The 22953-nt window shown below is 32.0% G+C and overlaps 1 protein-coding gene across 1 annotated transcript in view; it reads left to right on the forward strand.

Moving 5' to 3' along the window:
* Positions 1–3612: 3612 nt before the first annotated feature.
* Positions 3613–22953, forward strand: part of LOC132706234 (fatty acyl-CoA reductase wat-like) — a 33177-nt gene continuing 13836 nt past the window's right edge. Inside the window, exons 1-3 of the mRNA XM_060677447.1 lie at positions 3613–3762; positions 17489–17746; positions 20033–20281. Of these exons, the coding sequence (XP_060533430.1) occupies positions 17501–17746; positions 20033–20281 (495 nt within the window). The 5' untranslated portion in view covers positions 3613–3762; positions 17489–17500. The remainder of the gene's footprint in view (positions 3763–17488; positions 17747–20032; positions 20282–22953) is intronic.

Genomic DNA, 22953 nt, shown 5'->3' on the forward strand with positions numbered 1-22953 from the left:
AATGACGCTCGCCAATGAGTTTTTCTGAGAAAAAAAAAACGCACAAAATCGATGATAATTAACTGTGTTAATCGCTTTATGATATACCTACGCGGAAATTTTGGTAAATAATGGACTAGTTTGTTTTTTAATTGATTATGCTCCGTCTCTCTTAGCCGAATGCCATAGGTGTGTAGTATTGTACCGGGTAATCATTTAAAATGTCCTCCTCAGTTAGTCAAATTCTGATTTTTTTCGAAAATTCTAATCACGTTAGAACTTTTGACATGCTTTTCAGAAAAATTAAAAACTATCTTTTATTCAACAGTCTCATTTGCATAGTTTTCGAATAAATTATATTTAAAAAAAAGTGTAAAAAATCGATATATATTAACTATAATATATGAGACACTGTGTATTTCCAAACCCATTTTGATTAGGTAAATATGTTTTTTTATTAGTGTTTGCATGTATTGCATTTGATTGAAGGGTAACAAATTAAATGATGCGAAATTTTGAAAAAAAAAATATTGCCAGGAAAATTTAAACCCAATGATGGGAAATTTCAAAATGTCGTCGAAGTATATTCAGAACTTTGTTAAGTTGAGTCGATTTTGAATCAGAAATGTCTGCAGACAGTCTGAATAAACTGATTTTCACGGTCCCTGAAATTTAAAATTATGGCAAATTTTGCTGTGAAATGCTCATAGATATAAGAAAGTGACCAATTGCTTTTGAATCGGATTATCCAAGGGTGGTCATTAAGATACAATGCAACAAGATTATTACCTAAAGTTTCGAAATAATTTTATATCTACCTGTGTTTAATATTCTTTGGTTTGGTATACTACTTAGTTTAAGTTTATTAGTAATTCTTATTTCGTGTATAATACGTGGTGCCAGCAAGCAAGCATCTTTAGAAGAAACGAATGACATTTTCTCGAGTGTAGACGAAAGTGATCAAGGTATAATACGGCATAAAATTTACCAGTTATACGAGGAACAAAGCGTGCCTACATTAGATATCTTAATTAGGAGGCTTGAAAAAGATGAAACCGGTGTTAAATGTGAATGTATGTATTCAACACATAGGTTTTTGATTTAAAAAAATTGACAAAAGGCAAGTTAATGGAATCTTTTAGAATTCGAAAATGGCGATTGGAATATCTACAAAAAATTAGGATTTACAGAGAACAACAAACACCAATTATTTACTTGGGTGAAACCTGGTTCGACACTTATGATACCCCGGAAAAGGGTTGGGTTGACTCAACTGATAAGTGTAAAACAAACGCGCCATTAAAAAGAGATCAAAGAATAACTATTTCGCATGCTGGCTCCAAAGATGGTTGGACTCCAAATGGATTTTGTCTGCGAAAAATATTAAAAATTCTTCTCTGGATTACCACGAACATTCCTCCTAATAGCGTCATTGTAATGGGCAATGCAAGTTATCACAGCAGACAGTTGACTAAAACCCCTTCTTCATGTGACATAAAAGCAACAATCCAAAACTATATTTATAATAACTACATTTATTTTCATGAAGATTATACCAAAAAGCAATTAATTGAGGTTCTACAAACTTGAACATACGTCTGTGATAATTATGCAAAAAATCTGGGGCATACAATTTTAACTGAAATCTGCCATTCGTCGTAACAATGTTTTTCCCCATATTAACTCCAATATCCTCAAACTTATAGAAACCGAAGTTTTTAACATCCTTCCACAAAGTTGGGCAAATTCTGTTAAACATATAGAAAAAGCAGAACAATCATATATCCATATTGCAAATAATATAGAACAAATAATAATTAGAACAGGCGATGATAGCGATAGTGATACTAATATATTATGTGAATAATTTTAAGTAATTTAAGTAGGTAATAAAAATAATCCGTAATTTTATTTTAGATTTAAACATAAATACATACATAAATAAATAAATATTGTTTAGTATCTTTCCTAGCAAAACCCCAAATAATTAAATTTTAAGCAAAGTACGGGTCTGTTCGACCATATTTCATTCTTACAGTTTGCCCGGGTCTTTCCTTAATTCGTATCAGTTAGTCACTTTCTTATATCTATGAACAGACTTTAAATGTAATAATTACCAGTAATAGCGATTTACAATTTTTTTTTCAAATATCTCTCGCATCCTGTATAATAGGCAAGAACAGTTAATCAGATACTTGTAGCTCGCGATCCGATTTACGGTATTGTTTCAACCAAATTATCCCATCTTTTGACCTTTTTTCAGCCAAGAATTTATCCACAAAAACTGACATTTTTAGGATTTTTTAGAAATTTTACCCAAAACCAACCCACGCTGTATATAATTGAAAAAATATCCGAGCTAGCCCTGGATCAATAGAGTAAATAGTTCGCGAGAAAATACTTTTTTTCTGAAATAATGTACTACGCTGTAATAGACAATGACCGAAGACCCGAAGAATTTTGATTTTTCGTTTCCGTGAGAGGACTAACCTCCAAATGTGTGCCAAATTTGAAGTTGGTAGCTTCATATTTCCGACACGTATCGTATTTCATAGGAACGTCCAAAAAACCGAAAATCGAAAAAAACATGGACGCCTAAATTTGACCGCAGTCATTTTCACATGTTTTCTGCATCCCGTGGACTGTTAAAAAGGTCCAGAGGAGAACAAAGAAAACGTTCCAGCAATATTTGTTAGAAAATGATATTTATTTCGAATTCATTTACAAAAATGTGACACCTTTAGAAGTATGTATGCGATAATTTTTCTGGGCGTACTATTTTACGCCATCCTCAATATCATTGCATGTTTAACCCCATAAATCTTATTAGAATTTATCTCAATGACGACGATAAGGAAACAGGAATTTAACATAAAAATGTAATTATGCATAGATATTCCTAGCTATGTATTTATTGTATATATTTATTTGTCATTGTTTTTTCTTAGTGTAATTTTATAAGATTGTACCTACCTGCATAAACATATTATCATCAAAACCCTTGAGGGCCCGTCCATAATGTTACGTGTAACTTCCATAATTGCAGGAAAAAGCCAGCACGATGAAGATTGAGAGAGACTATACCATGCAAATAGAATATCTAAAGTCAACAGGCACAAATTTTGTGAAAAATTTTATTTGCAATAAAAGCAATGTAATGTAATTCGCTAAAGTTGAGACTAGCTCCTGTTTCTTGTGAATACCTAGTGTAAGTGGCCATTTTTAGGTTTTCTTGTATCTGTAATATAATATAATTAAGTATGTTCAAAACTCGATTAAATTCTTGACTACCAACTTTCAAAATAGTTTATCGTCAAAACTCCCACCTATTATTTCTAATTACCGATAAAACAGCTACACAAAAATTAACATCAGTCCTAGCAATTACACTTTCGCTCTTCATGATCTGATATTAAACTGCTATTCGATTTAAATATGCCACACTTTTCAAATCGTACCTTCTTTCCCATATAACCGATGTGCGATCTTCTCCAGAGGTAGATCGAAAAGTAATGGCGTATCGTTATCGGTCTAGACTCGAGATTCCAGACAAACTTTCACGTTCGTGGTGCAAATTTGAGCGAGTTCGCCAAAAGTTGTTTACCGTCGTCCTTCCCGGCTGATAGTAAATTGTCAAATCCATTTGCAAAGTCGCGTCAGTTGGCGGTTGATCCTTTAGCGGGGAAGTGGGTACCAGCGGTTCGATTCGAAACGATCTTTTTCGAAAACAATACCGCCGTTAACGCGTAACGAACATTTTTATTACTCGTATTCATCGATAAGGTAAGAATTTCCAATTGGGTTTCATTCGCGGTTGCGCCAGATTGATTTTTCTTATTTTACATTTAACAACACAAAAATCTGAAATATCGTTCATACTTAGGTTATTTAATTTTCCGATTTTTTCCACTTAATGTCAAACTAAGTGAACATAATTTTATAATAATAACGCTATCTAATATTTAGCAACAGCTATTTAAATTTCAATTTATGAGAATAATATAAAAAACTTCTTCGTTCTCAAAATAATCGTCTTAAATTGTTAAATTTTAAAAATGAGCTTTCCTTCGTACTTAACAACACAAAAATAATTACCCTCTTTTAAGATAAATTTAAACCTAATGGCCGCGAAGCATGAAGTGCCTTAAAATTCTTAAATATCTTTTTGAATGTAGCAGTAAACGGATAGTTTGTGTTTTTGGTAAATGAGCTGAAATTTAAGATTGGTGGAGTTTTTGAAAAATCTGCGGAACATAAAAATAAAAATTGTAAATAGAAATGGTTTGAAATACCATTCATAATTTGATTTTCTAATTTTTTCCATTTAACGTTTAACTAAGTGAACAATTTAATTTCATATTTAGCTGGATATGTTTATTATACTAATGGTATCGAATTTTTAGCAACAGCTATTTTAGTTTTCAATTTATGAGAATAATAATAAAAACTTCGTCGTTCTGAAAATAATCACCCCAAATTGATAAATTTTAAAAAGATCTTTTTTTTGAAAAATATTCTAAAGGCGACGTTCTTGATTTTCATTATTCGTCATTTATAAGCAGCGTAAAAAATGTAATACTTCCTGTAATGCCATTAATAAAGAAGTTGATAACTGTTTAGCAACAAAAATATAATTTCAATTTAAAATATCAAGTAAAAATAAGAATTCTTTAAAAAATGATTCAGTAAATCTATCATTACTTCTGTGTACTAATGGTTTGACCTAGTAATGTCATTGGGGGAGGAAACTATGTAATGAACTTTTCCTTAACTTAGTACTAAAAAAAATATATCCTTGTATGCGTATATGCAGTATTACATGTTAAATTTTCTGGGATTATATTATCTTACTTATTATATTGATTTTATAATTAAACCTATAAAATATGCTGCTTTTCGAGGTTGTATTCTAAATAATTTGCTCGATGTTTAATTGTTCGACATTTTTTTGGTAAAAAATCTAGTTTTCACGTTTCTTGTCATTGTGACAGAAGAGCAATGTTTCATGACCACTAAAATATCGCACTCGAGTGAACAGTTGTTAAAACTTTCCATTGAAAAATAAACAAAGATCATATCTTTGTATCTTACTAAGCTGTTGTTGTTTGGTACCTCGCGGGAAGAAGTGATTGACGTCAGAAGTAAAGAAAAAAAACAAACCGATATTTTAACGATTGGAAAAGAACCGAAAAACAAATACATAGTTAATGCAAACTGGTTCTAAGAAACATTTACAAGTTACCGGAATTGGACGGTCAGAAAAATAAAATTGGGACATTGGAATTTTGTCCTAATAACGTCCCTATAAGCGTTATTAATAAGTTATAAGTGATAACAATGAAAAAGTACTTTTTTCCGCTATTGGATTAGATTTATATATGCTGCTGACACTATTCCAAATGATGGGTAAAGCTTGAGAGATTACAGTCTAAGGGTAACTTTGTGAAAAACTTTAATAATATAGCCATTAAGCGCCTCATACACTAAAATCATATTCTATTTCTAAGTGGTGCTAACAAACTAACCAAAACATCGTTATAACACGCCAAAGGACAACAAGACTATCCACCAACATTCTGTGCCAATTCAATAGCTTGCCATTGAAATTTGTCCTTTTCTATCAAATACTTTGATTTAGTACTTTTCCTATTGTTATCCGTTTAGAAATAACGGCCATAAACACAAGAAAGGCGTGCGTATGGGATTAAACGATATTTTATTTTAACAAGTAAAACGTATTTGTAGATAATATAAATAACAATAATAATTATTAGAGTTTGTTTGCTGTTAAATACTATAGTAGTAACGTAATCAGCATCTATATTCAATAACCGAGCAAAAAAAACGCCGAAATTCAATTAAAAAAAAATTCTAGTTCAGCCTTCAATTCCAGTGATTATTCCAGTACCATAAATATAGGGCTCTCAAAACTACGTATTACAGGTATTACATACATCCAGATTTCAAACAATGATTAACCAAAATTAAAAGAATTTCCAAGTTTCATTTTTACGAAGCCATATTAAATCCCTTTTTCGTTCACTGATAAGGTAGAATTATCAGAGTGTGCGGTCTATGCAATGAATGCCGCCATTGCCCTAATATGGTTAGAAGTATATACAGGGTGTCCAAATAAGCAATATATCTTTTTTATTATTTGTTATAGACTAAAAGACTAAATATGAGGAAAACCAAACTTACATACTTTTAAATGAAACACCCTGTGTATTACTGCATTAGTAGATACTGCCTTTTATCGCCCAATGTAGCATTGGTGTGTTCTATACCGAGTGTTTCCGGATTTATGCCCATTTTTTCGTCAAAATTGCACTATATTCCTGACAGCTGTAATTTTATTATGCCAACAATTTTATAAAGTGCTATAGTCATTTATCCTAGAATTCTCTTACATTTAATTCGAATCGTTTATATATGCACCACCATGAATATTATATTTCCATTAATCGCTGCGATTATTGCTCTTTCAATTTAATTAAGCATTGCTTATACCTAAACTTTTTTACGAACAAAACTCCGACAATTTGTCAAATTATGAGAAAATATCGTAATAAACTAAGAAACATAAAAATCAATAGATAAATTTTAAACTTTGTGAAAAAATATTATAAATTTAGAAATATTGCCTTTCTTAAAAGCAAAAATATTATTGAACTATAAAATAATGTCGTCAGATAGCGCAAATGTAAGTTTGCAATGCAAATGCTTATTATTAATATTTTTATTGTTATTATTATTATTATTATTATTATTATTATTGTTTTTTGTTTTTTCTATTGCAGTTTTGTTCTTAATTTTTAATTGTTTTTTTTTTCGAATTTATTATCAATATTAATATTGGATTTTTAATGTTATTTCTGCTTAATAAAACTGAAAGAGCATTAATAGGAGTAATTAATGGAAGTATAATAGACCGGAAGTTCAATTTGATTTTTTCGGGAAAATTATTATTTTTCATTTTGACTCACCCTGGATAAACGATTCGAACTAACTTGAAGACAAGTATTGGATAAATGACTTTAATAATTTATAAAATTTATCAGAAATCCGAAAATACCCGGACCATTACAACGCTATATAGGATGATTGAATATTAAAGGGAGTACCTAATAATTCCATAAAATGCAGGGTGCTCAATTTAACAGTTTTATTTCCCACACATTTGTGATTCACCCTGTATGTTCAAAAATAATATAAAATGGTTTCTTTTCATCTATAACTTTTGTATTTAATATTTTTCTCTAAAACACATGCACATGTATGGTTTCGTTTGACTTTATTTTCTATACGCACCATTTATAAACATACTTAAATAATTTCCAAAAATTGGCAAAAATAATTGTCACAAACAGAAATCTTTACATATCTATGTACATTAATATAGTCGTCATCTGCCGGAATATGAATAAAATACCCTCCAGCCGTTAAATCAGGTATACCGTACTTCGATTCACGGTCATTGCCAACGATCTAATATATTCGGTAGTTTCCCAAAACCTGCTGGCGATCGTTACGTCATATGCTGTTAATCGACGCGTATTTTACAGACAAGGATAAACACATTGTTCAACTTTTTGTCGTTGGCCTTTGGTCAATAGTTATCGATTTATACCCGGTGACATAGTTTCTTCTGAATTCAGAAGTTTCTTTTCCTACTTTCTGCTCGAAGAATCCAGCGTATACGAAAATCTCTTTCGAGAGCATGATTACGAAAGGAAATTCTCGTCGTCCTGGTGAATTTTCCGTACGAAGTGTCGGCTTTTTATGACCTTATTTGCGGCCTTACAATGTAACTTTTACATTGCCGCAGAAATACTAGCCGTTGCACAAAACTCCAATCAGCGCCATCGCATGCAGCTTTTTGCGCAATTTTGCGTGTTTTAATTAAACGCAAAATCGCCCCGAATCGCAAAAGCACACGATATTTTCTTTTGTCCGACGTTATAACACAAAACTGGATATTCGCCTTCATTAAATATCGATTTAAATTGCGTTGTGCAATTTTCCATTTGCCTAATAAAAAGCTCATGTTTTATAAATTTCTTTCGCAACGCGTGTGATTTAATTTACAAAAAATAATATGGCCGTTATGCAGCAATTAAATCCATCGTCTAATTTAGTTCATGAGAAACGATTACAGAGAGGTGGTGTTATAATACAAATTTTTTCTGATCCCGTCTACTACTCGTTTCCCACGGATCCGAGCCACTTCGGACATTTCCGGGATTTTACCGCACGGGTTTGAGGCGTTCGGGGCTCGTTCGGGAGAGTGCGGGAGAGAGGCCGGCAAAGCGTTTCCGAGGAAAAAGAATATTCGATTTGTTTACATTACAATGTTTTTAAAACACATCTGTTAACATTTATAGTGAGTCAGCTTAAAAGGTTCAGTTGCATTTTAATTAATCAAAGAGTCAAACCTATCATAAATGGTGTGTGTTTAAAGGTTCTCAATTATTTTAAATCAATCATTTCGGTCATAGTAAAATTGTATTTAGGTACGTTTCACTCGGAAAATCGCGTACGTCGATTATCACGAATCATGAAAGGTTAATAAAAACGCGTGCCCAATGGTTATCACAGCTAAAATTATTGATAATATATATGATTCATCAATATCTTTATCCAATACTTCAGCTGCGACTATTTTGAGGATATGGTTGTCAATTAAAACACTTTGGATTGTGCAAAAAATTAACCAACCATTTAGTATACCCAAGAATCAAAAAGTAAAAGTTATCTAAGTAGTTATCAGGATGACAAGTATGAAGAAACATATTGTAAAAGGTCAGATTGTAAAATAAAAATCCCTTAGGTGCCAATGAAATATCTACCTACACCTTCATTTTAGTATGTTTAATAGAAGTTGTAAGTTTTTTTAGCTTAAACAATAACGTAAATTGTTGTTCTTTGTATCATGTCCAATAACCTGTACTTCATTTTATAAACCGCTAATTTTATTTTGTTTGTAAGTACGTATAGTGGAAACTACCTATATAGATAATTAACCAAAGTAAAATAATTTTTTCTAAATAAATAAGAACTAAAAGTTCAGATTTTAACGAAATTATATATTTTAACATCACAATTATTTCGACAACACCGTGTCTTCTTCATTTAAAAAAGATACGGTGTTGTCGAAACAATTGTCATGTGAAAATATATAATTTCGTGAAAATCTGAACTTTTACTTCATATTTATTTTGTTAAATGGATTTTCATCTAGTGAAAGCCACCTCTGTTTAATTTTTTCTACACCCGTCTGTAAAATACCTAATTACCCACTGATCAAGCGTGCGGGAAGCGTCACTTTACTACGCCAGTTGTATTTCTCATGGGTCCGAGCCACTTCGGACATTTCCGTGATTTTACCGCACGGGTTTGGGAGCAATCGGATGTTTTCGGAGATATTTCCCACGCTTTGAATTTTGACGTTTGTCAAGTCTGACGATCATGTCAATGAAGGTATTCGTGTTGTTGAAAATGTACTCAAAAACTAACGGTCATAGGAAAAGTATAGTATGCAACACGTTCGGTAAACTTTTTAACTCACTCGTTTATTAAACACACGCTCCGCTCGTGTCAAATAAACTCGTGAGTCAAATGCCGTTTACCGCACTTGTTGCATAATATACTATTCCAATAATTTAAAATTTATGAAGAATAAACACCGACTTTTTTAATAGGAACCGTTTATTTGAAACTGCCGTTTTTGATTGTCGTGATAATTTAACGTACGGTGAAAGGTTGAGCCATTAACATGTAACGCTGCTGCATTTAAAATTCAAATATGCGTAAATAACGTCAAATTAGTTCAAAAAATATTGCTCCGAGTTTCAACAATGACAGTTATAGTGTCATCATTCAACAAATCAATTGTTAAGGAACACACTAGTATGTTGTTCTTTCTTGTATCATTCAGTAAAATCTGAAGGGCTTCGCTGATTTATTATGTGTATGCAATTTCAGGAAAAATATCATTTTATAATACGAACAAAAATATAGTATATCAATTGCTCTGACGTTGTAAGTATTTTACAGTACCTTAGCCGCAGACAGATGTTTAAACTGCAATAAGTAGGTCTTCCCTGAGATGGGCCGTAACGAATCTTTGTAGAAATTTTTGTTTGAAATGTAAATGGACCGTTTGCAATTTGAAGCGGTATTTGATTGTAATCCTTCCAGTAAGTACGTATTTATGTACCTAATTCTCGAGCTTTGCCCCTGCGAGTCTATTTTCACTAGATAGTTCAAAGGGTAAGGGTAAGTACTTGTACTCTATTTGAAAATAATCATTTTTGTCTTGCGTGCCTGTCGATTAACAACATTCTTTTTCTTGTATTTTTGTGTCTTCTACATAGCTCTTGGATTTTTAAACAACAACAGTATTTTTTAAGATTACAGACTATATTCGCCGTAGATAAATGTGCGAAATAAGAAAACAGATAAATATTTATTAGAATCTTACAATTAAACATTTTTTGAGGGTACCTGTTTTTTTAGCACTTAAAAATGTGGAGACCGTGGAATGACGCAGATGTTTCCCTGTTAGAAGAAGATATAGAAAATAACGCAGAATTTGAAAACGAAGTGAAGATGGTAGTCGAACCTAATTAGAAAATATTATGCATGTTTACAATTACAAGTAGGAGCAGGAATAAAAACAAGTGACGTGGCCGAAGTTCCTAAGTCAACTGTAAGAAAAATTGTTGCAAATGGGATAGTGAAGAGAAAAGTGAGAGAAGATGCCTCGTACTTTGCGACTTTTTAAAAGCAACACACTGATTTAATTAGGAGTATCATCTGCGACGCTTATAAATTGAATAGTGTTTTAACTCTAGAATAATTGCATAAAAAAGAGTCGTACTTTTTTGAAGAAAATTGATTTTCAGTATGAAACAATTAATAAACGTCAATTGGTAACGGAATCTCAAAGAATTTCGCAATGGAGGATGGATTATTTTAATGCACTTGAAAAACATCGAGAGCAAAATGTTCCAATAGTGTATTTAGACGAAACATGGTTTGACAGTCACGATACAATAAAAAAAAGGATGGTGTGATAACAGTAACAAGTGTATACTAGACGTGCCGCCTGCTGGGTCCAAAAATGGTTTAGTGGAAGATGCCTTATTTTTGTCTGACTGTAAATAAAGAAGTAATTAAAAAAAATTGTACAAATATGACAACTTGTGAAATTATTAAAAGTAAAACATTTTAATAAGACTACAAAATCGATTCGATATCACAATAAACGGACATAAAAGCTTGAGATTGAAATGATTTGGTCCGAGTTGAAATAGTATATGAGAAGAAATAACACAGCACCAAAGTTTAGTGATAGTGCCATAAACGTAATTCGACAAGAGGTAGCTAAAATATCAGTACAAAGCTGGTCTAACTGTCAAAAATGATTTATATTTTATTATTATTGTGTTTAATATTTTGTATATTAATAATGATGCTGTGTAGAAACTTATTTAAATAGAACGTAATAAATTGTAATTTTTTGCTTCCGCTTGTTAGTGTAGGTAGATAAATTCCTAGGACGGTCCTGGAATGGTTGCATGTAAGGGTCTGCTCGGCAGGGTGTTTTATAAGGGGCCGTGGTTTTAGGGTGATAAGCAGTAGGCAAAGTTAATTGCGGGCCCGGTTATAAAAGTGCTATATTTCTGGTCGAAGTATATGAGTCTGAAGAAATTTAAGGCTCATAATAAATCGGTTCTTCTGGTTAACCAGGAGAATGTTGAGCGACAATTTTTGCTAAATATTGTTTATTTTTTGAGTTCAAGGGGGTAACGTAGCAAAAGGTTAAAATGTACTGAACTTTCACTATATTTAGCAAGAACGAAGGAAAAAGGACGGATAAAATAACAGAAAACAAAGATTTTTGATTGAGAAGCGGAAAAAAAATCATCTCATCATAAGGTTATATTTCAGATGATTATGATTGAAATTATACAGTTATGACGATTATTTGATTTAATGCTAGAAGCTATTGAATTACTTGAATTCATAATAAATAAAAATACGTCTTTGGAAACATTATACAATGTACTGCCATATTAACATAAGATACGCGATATTCTGTGGCTTCTTCCCCGCAATTTATATTTAATTAATTGCGAAATTAATTATTAAACCGCATATATAAAAAATGCGACGACGACCTTCAACAATCTTTCGCAGAATTAGCTGCGTATTTAAGGTGGCGGCTGGACCTGCCATTTTTTTTGGGCAATTAATGAATATTGATTTTGAACACGAACACGATGACTGTGCTGTTTAGTGTCGCCTTGTTGTGGTCCACAATAACTTCGTGTCATCCGGAAAAGATTATATTAGAGAATAAATGAACTTTTCACGTGATATAATTGTGTTGGACTATTTTTTCATTTCTTTCTCACAATGTTGATCATAATTAAATGAAAAAAGATTTAAGAAGCTTTAGACTTCCGACACAGCTAAAATTTGATAGTAGTGGCAAAATTAAAATTTGCCATTTGCCATTTGCCAATGCTATTTATTTTTGAACTTTGCGATTTGAATGATTTTTTGCATTGTAGGTTACTTCCTTGACAATATCATAGTTTTCGTTTATAATGATAAAAAGTTCATTTTAGGTTTATGCCGGGTGTAATAAAAATATTTTAAAGAAAAATCATCATTATCACCCTCTTTTTTGGTTTACTTCATTATCTCTGTTATTCAGAAAGACTTTATCACTGAATCAATGAATGAATAAAGTAATTTTTCTGACATTTCAATCTATTCAAAAAAATTGGTCATACTTATGAAAACTGTTTCGGAAACTGCTTATTAAACGATCTTTTCGTTTGTGCAGTTGTCTTAACTGTAGTGGATGAGGCTCATTCAATGTGGCCTACTGCTAATTTCATGCTACTATTGTTGAACGATTTAGCATTCTCGAAGGCAAACTGCTCTAAGGAACAACAAGTTAGCTAGTATTAGGCTAGAACTGTTCGCAATCATACAATATGGAATCGAACAATCAGAAGACATTTAAATGAGGCTGGTTTAGGCAGCAGAAGACCGGCAAAAAAGCAATTTCTCACCAGAAGACGCAGAGTTGGAAGATTGCGTTTTGGCAGAAATTATTGAATTAATGAATGTGAACGTGTTTAGCGCAGTGCAGGAGAGGGATATGCAAGTAGCAATATCTCACCAAAAATCCCGTTTGGTGGAGACTCTGTGACGTGTAAGATCAATGAACGGTGAATATAATCTAGAAAACATTGTAATTGAACATGTAATGCTATTTGTTCCTTTTTGTTTTTAAAACCAAATAGTTTATTTAGTCAGGATAATGCTCGGTCACAGACTACATGAACTACGTAGCTATTCCGTTCACGTAACGGCCACCTCACGGTCCTGATTTAAATCCCAGAGAGCAACGTTAACAATGAATGTATTGGATCATGAAAATCTATAAAAACAATTCTTCAAAGAAACTTAAACAGGCTACTGTAATACTTTTTAGAAACCCCCCTCAAACAATATATAAACAGGATGATTGGCGAAACGTCAGCAAGTTCGACTCAGCAAAAACCGACGCAGGAGGTTAGGCTATAAAACGGTCAACTGCTACATATTTCAGTCGCTAATATACTCCACAGGGTGATACGAATTTTAGGAAAAACACATAACATTTTTATTATACTTGTTGTTCTTATCAACAAAACTATAGTCAAGGAACCACCCTACAATACAAAAAAAACATTCGAATCGGATCATAAATTCAGAAAAAAATATGTTGAAAATTTATGATATTAAGTTAATTTTGTTCAGAAGTTTACAAATTAACTCCCTTATTCCTTATAAAGTAAAACTTTCATTTTTTTGTTGAGTTCTCGGAAGTATTAAATATATTATCGACCTAAATAAATAATTGCATTAATATCGGGATTCTTCATCAAAAATGATTATTTTCTTACAGTTCTTTGGCCAGTATACTATAAATTTTCGAAGTTGAAAATGAACTTTTTATCATTACCAGCGAACACTATGACATTGTCAAGGAACCACATTACATTTAAAAAAATCATTCGAATCGGATCATAAATTCAGAAAAAAAGTGGAAAATTTATGATGTTGAGTTAATTTTGTTCAGAAGTTTACAAATTAACTCTCTTATTCCTTATAAAGTAAAACTTTCATTTTTTTGTTGAGTTCTCGGAAGTATTAAATATATTATCGACCTAAATAAATAATTGCATTAATATCGGGATTCTTGATCAAAAATGATTATTTTCTTACAGTTCTGAAGCCAGTATACTATAAATTTTCGAAATTGAAAATGAACTTTTTATCATTACCAGCGAACACTATAACACTGTCAAGGAATCACCCTACAATAAAAAAAATCATTCGGAAAATGTAGAAAATTTATGATGTTGAGTTAATTTTATTCAAGAGTTTATAATATAACTCTCTAATTCCTTATAAAGCAAAACTTGCAATTTTTTGTTAAGTTCTCGGGAGTATTAAATAGGATTATTAACCCAAACAAATAATTGCAAAAATTCTTTATCCAAAGTGATTATTCTTTTACAGTTCTGGGGTCAGTGTATTATAAATTTTGCTGCTGCCAGCTTAGGGTGTGTAATAAAATTGCAATTTCGTTAGTTAGCTAAAACTTAACCTCAAAACTGTAGCCATCCAAGTAAGCAACACCTCCGTCATATTTGTACGCCCGTTTTTTTTGGTACGAAAGGCGAGACCGTCAAGCAAGTGCGAAACCCAAGAACTTTTACTCGCAATTTAAAATTCAAATCTACGATAAACTCATTGCATCACCGATAATATTTAAAATATGCAATTTAAAATAGGCCACATCACACTTAATATCGCTTTCTTGCCTCGAGAATGGTTTCAGTTCGCTCATGTCTGCCCAGCGAAATTTCCTTGTTTGCAAAACGCCGTGGAGCGTATATTATATCCCAATTAAATGCGAGGCGTGTTGAGATTTTCTCAGCAAAAACATTTTAAAATATCCGTGTTATCAAAATCCACATTAAATTGCAATTCTAAGGCGAACTGCTTTTAGAGAACGCAGCTGAAAATAACAGTAATTATAATAGTAATAATGGGGGTGGAATGTTTAAGAGGGACCTATATCTAAATCTATGAATGCTTGGAAGTCTGAGTACAATTATTTTTATGTCTTAGAATATACATAAACATTTATATGGACAATATTTTCGGGATTCAACAATACTTTTTCCCAGACCATATTCAAAAGTGAAATATCGCGTAATGTTTCGCAAAATGTTATTTCTGTTTTTTTTTTAAATCAAACACCTCGTATATTTTTACATTTTCGGATAGCCCTTCAAAAAACGAATCTAACGATGCACCGTTTAAAATTTATTGATTTTTATCAATTCCGGGGTAATATTAATTCAATGAAATTTAATTCTAAAAGCGTCTCCAATATGTTTGTAACATTTGACCAACCTTATCAAAAATAAAATAATGACATTATATTAAATTTTGCGCATGTCCACCATTTTCAATAATAATAAATAATAAATTTATTTTATAATAAAAAACTGTTATAATATTTAACGGCATTTAAAAACAACAAAACATAAAACAAAATTAGAATTAAATCTGGAACCCAAGAAAATATTGCCTGGGAATTTATTAAAAAAAAAATTAAAGGGCTATCCGAAAATGCAAAAGTATACAGGGTGTTTGAAATACAAAACGTGACAGACGTAACTTTTTGCGAAGCATCCCATAAAAATGTTTCAATTTTGAATTTTGTCTGAGAAAAAGTATTATTTATTGCCTAAAATATGTAACAACGACGTAACAACAAACAACAAAACAAAACAAATGATGGTGCAATAGAGATCGATATATTGATATTTGTTTATATCGTCGGATTTGTCTTTTAAAGGGGTATTTAAGAATGTCATAAAATGTAGCGTTTTCAATTGAAAAAAATGTAAATTTATTTAACCACCCTGTATGTAATTGAGTGAAACAACTTTTGTATTCAAACGTTCACTCGACATAACGTATATGCCCTTCTTCAACAGGCTATCATATACAAGGTGATTGTAATGGGAATATTTTAACAAGAAAATCTTATTTCTGAGCTAGATAGAGCAAAATCGATAAAAATATTATTAGAATATGTATCTGTGGTTTTTCAATATAACTCATTTTTTTTACATAGTGGCGATCATAGGTGACTGCGATCTTAAAAAAGCTTGCGTTCGATTTTCGATGATGTATGGTTATTGATATCTGTCATGCCAAATGGGGGAGATATAAAGTACTTTTATTTAAGTATAAGTACCTATCAATGTTAGACAGACAACACATTGATTTCTGTGAGACAAGCGGCCAATCTTTCGCTTTAAAAAGTATGAATCTCTCATTTTTGTGATGATAAAAGAAGAAGGATAATTTTAAAATAAAAGTGGAAATAAAATCATTTCCGTTACATGCACAATATGGGTAATATTGATATGAATTAGGTATCGCTTTCAAGCATTATAGACGATTTTGCTAATTTATTCACACTTTATTTATTTAATCAAAAGAACTTCCGCCCAATAAAAAGTGACAAAAAATTACAAAAATTGAATACACGCTTAGACCACACATATTTTAAAATAGTTAATACTTCACACTTCTAAATACAAGTAAAAACAAAGAAAAATAAAACACTTTGTTCGAATTTTTTTTTAAGACAACTTAAAACAAAGTAGTTGAAATATAACAAAGTTCTTCAGTTTTGATTAGTTTTGGTTGGCTAGACACAACATATATGCCAGACTGTTTTGAACTAAATTAGAATTAGCTTTCGGGAGCATAAAAGAAAAGTTGTTTCCTGTAAAAGAAGTGAAAATAGGAATAATCTATTTTTATCACATTAACTTTTATTAAAAGATGGCCTGAACTATTTTGCATTGCATTTTTCAAGTATTTTAGACACAGGAAAATATTACACATGGTATATGAAAATAACATACGCCATGTTTTTTAAAATAAAGATATGTTAGACACTTTGTCTCTATTTTTATATTTTCTGTCATGATATAATATTTTTTAACATTTTTATAATTTAGGCTCAAATGTTTGCCTTTTGCTGATGGAAGTTTAGTGTCAAATCCTATTATTTTCTCATTTTCTGTGAGCATTCTACATTTCAATATCTGGTAGCATGAGAATATTACCTTTTTCAGTTTTATTTTTAACGATAAAACTGTGACTATCTCCTTTCTGGATATTTTTAGATATACAGAATTACTTGCCAAATACGCAATTTTGTGCTTTTTTTAAATATTAATGTATGGACTATTATTCTTAGTTTAAAAATGTATCTCTGGAGATGTATACACGGACCGATCAATAATACTCAAGTGTTAATTACAGGGTAGGATCAAAAAATGAATAAATAAATTAGAATATGAAAAAATTTGGATCCCAAAGTATAGAGTGACTCTTTTTTTTCTAGAACCAAGGCGCCATGGACGAGAGGGAAGGCGGTGACATAACAGCTTCAGACATGATCGTTCCGGAAGAGGACAGCGACATCAAACGTTTCTTTAAACAGTCGACGGTATTCATTACGGGAGCTACTGGCTTCTTGGGTAAACTGTGCATTGAGAAACTGCTGAGAACGTGTCCTGAAATCAGCAAAATCTACATCCTCATCAGGCCCAAAAAAGGCAAGGAGGTCAAGGCCAGGTTCGATGAGATTTTCAACGAGCCTGTAAGTGTTGAATGCAACAAGTTTTTATTGTTATCTAGAACTTAAAGCGAAATAAACACGACGATACAATCTTTTAACAATTTATTGGGTGGGTAGGAAGTAAATAGAGTCATCGGATTTTTTGTTAAAAAAAAATCGACAAGGTACACCTCTTTTCTGCATGGTCATAACAATATTGTTAATATAATGGTATGCAGACAAATTGGTTTTTAAAACTGTGCGACGGACTAAAAAAATAAACACAACAAATCATAACAACAACAAATTTTCAGTCGCGTGCCACTGACTGTATATAAACAAATAATATTTTAATAATAATAATTGGTAATCTGTGTAAAACAATATATCTAGTTTTTAGTAAGCAAGTAGTGTCCTTCAGAAAACACAAATAGATTTTACTTTTACAGCTTTGACGAAATAACATAACATCCTAACAAGATAAATAATAAACAATTCTTATTTGAAAGAAACACTACCTAGTGTGAATAATTTTTAACAAAATTGTCTGTAAATAAATTAATAACAATCTTTTAAAAGAAAAAGTTGAACATAGAACTAGATCAGTTATTGAAAGTGTCCTCCATCTTGAAAGATACACGCTTCAGCTATTTTCCTCACATTGCTGCGCACTCTTTGAAGTATACCTCCACTGTTCCTTATTAAATCACAGGAGGCTCTTATACGATTCTTCCAGACTTTTAAGACTCGGTAGGCCATGGTTGACGTCCGCCGCGACCTGCCCATCGGTTATTAAATGTGTTATTTAAATAATCTCTTTCACACACACTTTCTTTCTTCTAGCAATATTGGCAAACCATCTTCTTCAACCGGCAATAATTATAGCAGCCAGGAAAAATGGTACAATTAAGTAATTTCCATCAATTCGAGCCCAAACATTTACCCAAAACTGTTCTTGGTGTTTAAATTAAATATCGGTATCCTGGAAATTTCTGATTGCAATCCTGGAAAAGTTCGCTTCATCTTTAAGAAGTATTTCTTGGTTAAACCATTGGCAAAAAATAAAAAATTAACACTGGAAGGATCTCTTGGACTCGTTGAATATGATATGACAATAGAAAATCGTTCAAAATTTTCCAAACCAAGGCGTGCGAGATATTCAGATTAATTTCAATTTAGCTAGTACTAACTTTAGAGTTTAAAACTACTTCTTCAATTTCTGGAGTTCTTACATTCCGATGGGACCCTTTCAAATGATAATAAAAATTGTCAAACAAACAAATAATAACTGTCAAACAACCGCCTTGATAACAGAATTAATAATTCTTACAGACACAGCCTACTATTATAAAGATTTCAAAAATATACCTCTCTATATACTTTTTGAAATATTTTTATAAAGCTTAAGTAAGAAGTAATAATATATATAATAATTTCATTAACTACAAAATATGACTATTTATATATAAAAAGAGGTAGTAATAGATTTTCAATTACAGGTATACAGTTATAAATTTAAATTTAACAACGGAGACGCATTTACATGCAATTGGTCATTCCGTAATAAATTCGAATATCTCATTTTGTTCATCTCCATAGCTTTCAACAAATTTAGTTTTTTGCTTTTTGAATGATTATGTAAAATATCGAAATTATCGTTAAAGTTGTGCATTTCTGAATTTAAGTGAATGGCGTAGTTAGAATCCGAACTTTTATTTTTATTTATATGTATATTTTAGTTTTGTCGTATTTTAGAAAATAGAGTTCAGAGTTATTTGCTTTTTAGTTATAATCTTATCTATCAAAGAGGGGTCGTAACCATTATTAAAAGCTATTTATTTTATAAAATTGAATTCTGTTTCAAAATTTTTTGTAGAAAATGGTTCATTAAGTAGTCTGCTGATAAAAGTATAAAAAGCAGTTATTTTGTTTTTGTATTTATCCTTGTCATTATAAAGTGATGAATCGGTAATTACTGTTTTGATATCGATAGCCATAATCGATTGCAATGACTGTCTGTCCTTTATTTGCTCTTGTAAATACTACGTTTTTTTGGGAAGCCTTATTATTAATTGATTTTACCATAGACAGATGTGAAGGATCCTTGAATTTGCTGCTAGTATTAAGTTGAGATTTTGTTAAATTAGCTAATACGTGTTTGTTTATGATATTGTCGATTAACTCTATTTGGGGTTTGAGTAATTTAGTTTTCTTTTTAAAATGAAAACACCCTGTATAGTGAGTGTTACGGATATAAGAAATTTCCTCCGTCATAAGTATAGACTGTTCTATATTTTGGTGTTAACCATATTCTCGTTTTCCTTGTAGACTTTCGATCCGCTGAAGAGACACGAGCCCAACTTCAAGGCTAAAGTTCACGCCGTAGTGGGTGACGTGGCATTGCCTGACCTGGGTCTGAGTGAGGAGGATCAGGAAAAGCTCGTGTCGGAGGTGGACTGCGTAGTGCACTACGCCGCCACTGTCCGATTCGACGAGAAGTTGAGGATAGCTACGCACATAAACGTCAGAGGCGTCAGGGATCTCATCAGACTGGCCAAGCGAATGAAAAATCTGAGAGTAAGCGCAACTGCTTCAATCGAGATTTGTAATTTCATTTCAACATCGAATTTACGCAATTAGCTTTTTTTTTGTTTCCATAGTAGTTATAATTTCTCAGCGGTTTTAGCTACAGCGCTGAAACTTTGCCTCTGAATGACCTCAGATTTGGGCAAAAGTGGATATGAACCCTAGGGTGGGTCAAAAAAAGTTGCTAAAACTAGTTGCTAGTTACCCCTGGAAAATACTGGCCACGTATGAGCTGTTAGTATTAATTTTTCTTCTGTAGTTCACAACCCCTTGCGGGTCTTTGCTGCAATTACTACCTGCCTCCACTTGTCTCTGTCCGTGACGTCTTCTCTCCAATTCTCTACTCCCAGGGTGTAGAGGTCTTTGGTAATATTGTCTCTTCATCTTAGTCTAGGTCTCCCTAGAGGTCTTTTTCCGGAAGGATTTTCCTCGGGATCTGCGGACATGTCCTAACCATATTAGTCTGTGTGCTTTAATAACATTTATGACGGATGGCTCGCTGTACAAGTTTTCTAGTTCTTGGTTGATTCTAATTCGGTAATATATCCTTCTGAGAATTTTTCACTCAAAGCGACTTTGCAGTGCTTCATTCTGCTTTGTGATGGTCCAGGTTTCGGAGCGGTAAGTTATTACCGGTCTTATTACTGTTCTGTATATTTTGGTTTTAGAATTCCTTGACATTATTTTTGATTTTAATTGATCTTGTAGCGAGTAGTAGCACCTATTGCCTTTTTGCATCCTTGCACGAATTTCTTCCGTTACATCGTTGTTCTGCGTTATAATGGCTCTCAGGTATTGAAATTCTTTAACACACTCAAAATTTTAGGTGTCCATAGTGATGTTTTGTCCAATTCGGTCTCTACCTGCTCTTCGGTTGACATGCATATACACTATCGAACATATTTTTTGCTAGTTATGATAAAATACTTTCCTTGCATAGCAAGTAATTTTTCAAAACATTTTGGGTGTACCTTGAGTTAGTTGGTGAAAGCTAAATAATAATTAATATAAAATTTGACGAAAATGAAGGCGACAAAAGTAAAGCAACAAATTGTATTTAACAGTGTTTTATTTTATTTTATTTAAAAAAGTTGTATTTAACAGTATTGTATTGTATTCAATTTTAAAAAATAACATTAAACACACATTTTAGTACAATAATAATAATTAAAATTATGCCTTAATAATTTATAGAACATCCATTATTGAGAATTACCTGCTGGCAACGGCGCGGCATTGACTCTATCAACTTTTGAGTGACATTTTCTGGAAGATTTGTCCTACCTTCATTAATTTTATCTATCAACGATTGTTTATTTGGAAAAATTTCTGTACGAATGCGACGTTCTACTTCTTCCCAGAGATTTTCAATTGGGTTAAGGTCTGGCGACTGTGGCGGCCACTGCAGAACTCGAACATTGTTTTCTGCAAACCACTGTTGAGAAGAGTGTTTTGGAACATTGTCCTGTTGGAAAATAAAACGTAACGGCATTTCCCACTCTGCATAAGGGAGCATAACATTTTGCATATTCTCCCTATAAACAAATCGGTCCATTGTCTCATGAATGAAGTGTATAGGACCTACTCCATTCCATGAGAAACATCACCATAAAAAAACACTGCCTTTACCATGTTTAATTGTAGGTGTTACGTACTTAGGATTAAACCTTGTATTAATTGGTCGCCTCACACGTCGCATTCCATCAGAATTGAATAGGACGCTGAATAGAACTTTTTTCCAGTCATTGATGGTCCAGTTTAAATGCCGGCGTGCAAAGGCCAACCTTAATGCTCTGAACAACTTTGAAGCTACTAATCTTCTTTGCACAGTTCGTATGCTAACCGTAATTTCTGGAATTTCGGCAATTATTCGAGATGCGGACTTCCAAGGATCTTGTTGAGCAATTCTTTTAATGCGCCTATCAGTCAAAACCGTTGTTCTTTTGGGTCTTCCCGATTTTGGCAATTTTTCTAAGTGTCCTCTGTCATTATACGATGAAATTATTCTAGATACGCTGTACCGAGGTAACATAAACTGTTTTGAAATATCAGCTTGATTGGTACCTTCCATAAATGCATTTACTACTCTTTGCTTTAGGTCTTTTGAAATGGGAATTCCATTTGGCATAACTAATCCTGCACACAAATGGTTAACCTAGCACAAAATAAACCCAACACAAGTTATTTTTGCATTTACTTTTAATAAAAGCGTCTTTTTGAACAAATTTTAGAAATTTTAATTTAAAACTAATGTCAAAATAAATTCATTTGTTTTGTTTGTGATCATCAATTTATCATAGCCTACTTTAATGTCCTCAAATGTATTGTATTTGTATACAATACCTTGCACGTATAATCATAATGTTGGGACTTTTGTTAAATATATCTTATTTTTGAAGATGTTGCTCTACTTTTGTCTGATAGTGTATTTGATTTTCTCTTCGTTTATGTTTAATCCTACTTTCAATTACAATTCTTGTAAACATTTCCTTAATTTTGACTGTACCATTTACCACCGGGTCAACGTTATCTGCATAGGCTAGTATCATTCTCTGTTAGTATTAATAGTGTTGTATTTTCGATTTAGTTTATATGTAAATAATTATATCGTATCATCAATATTGTTCCATTCGATATAAAAAAGATGGCAGTCGAAGCTATAA

This window comes from Cylas formicarius, unplaced genomic scaffold (assembly GCF_029955315.1).
Source record: "Cylas formicarius isolate icCylForm1 unplaced genomic scaffold, icCylForm1.1 PGA_scaffold_8__14_contigs__length_24414737, whole genome shotgun sequence".
NCBI lineage: Eukaryota > Metazoa > Arthropoda > Insecta > Coleoptera > Brentidae > Cylas > Cylas formicarius.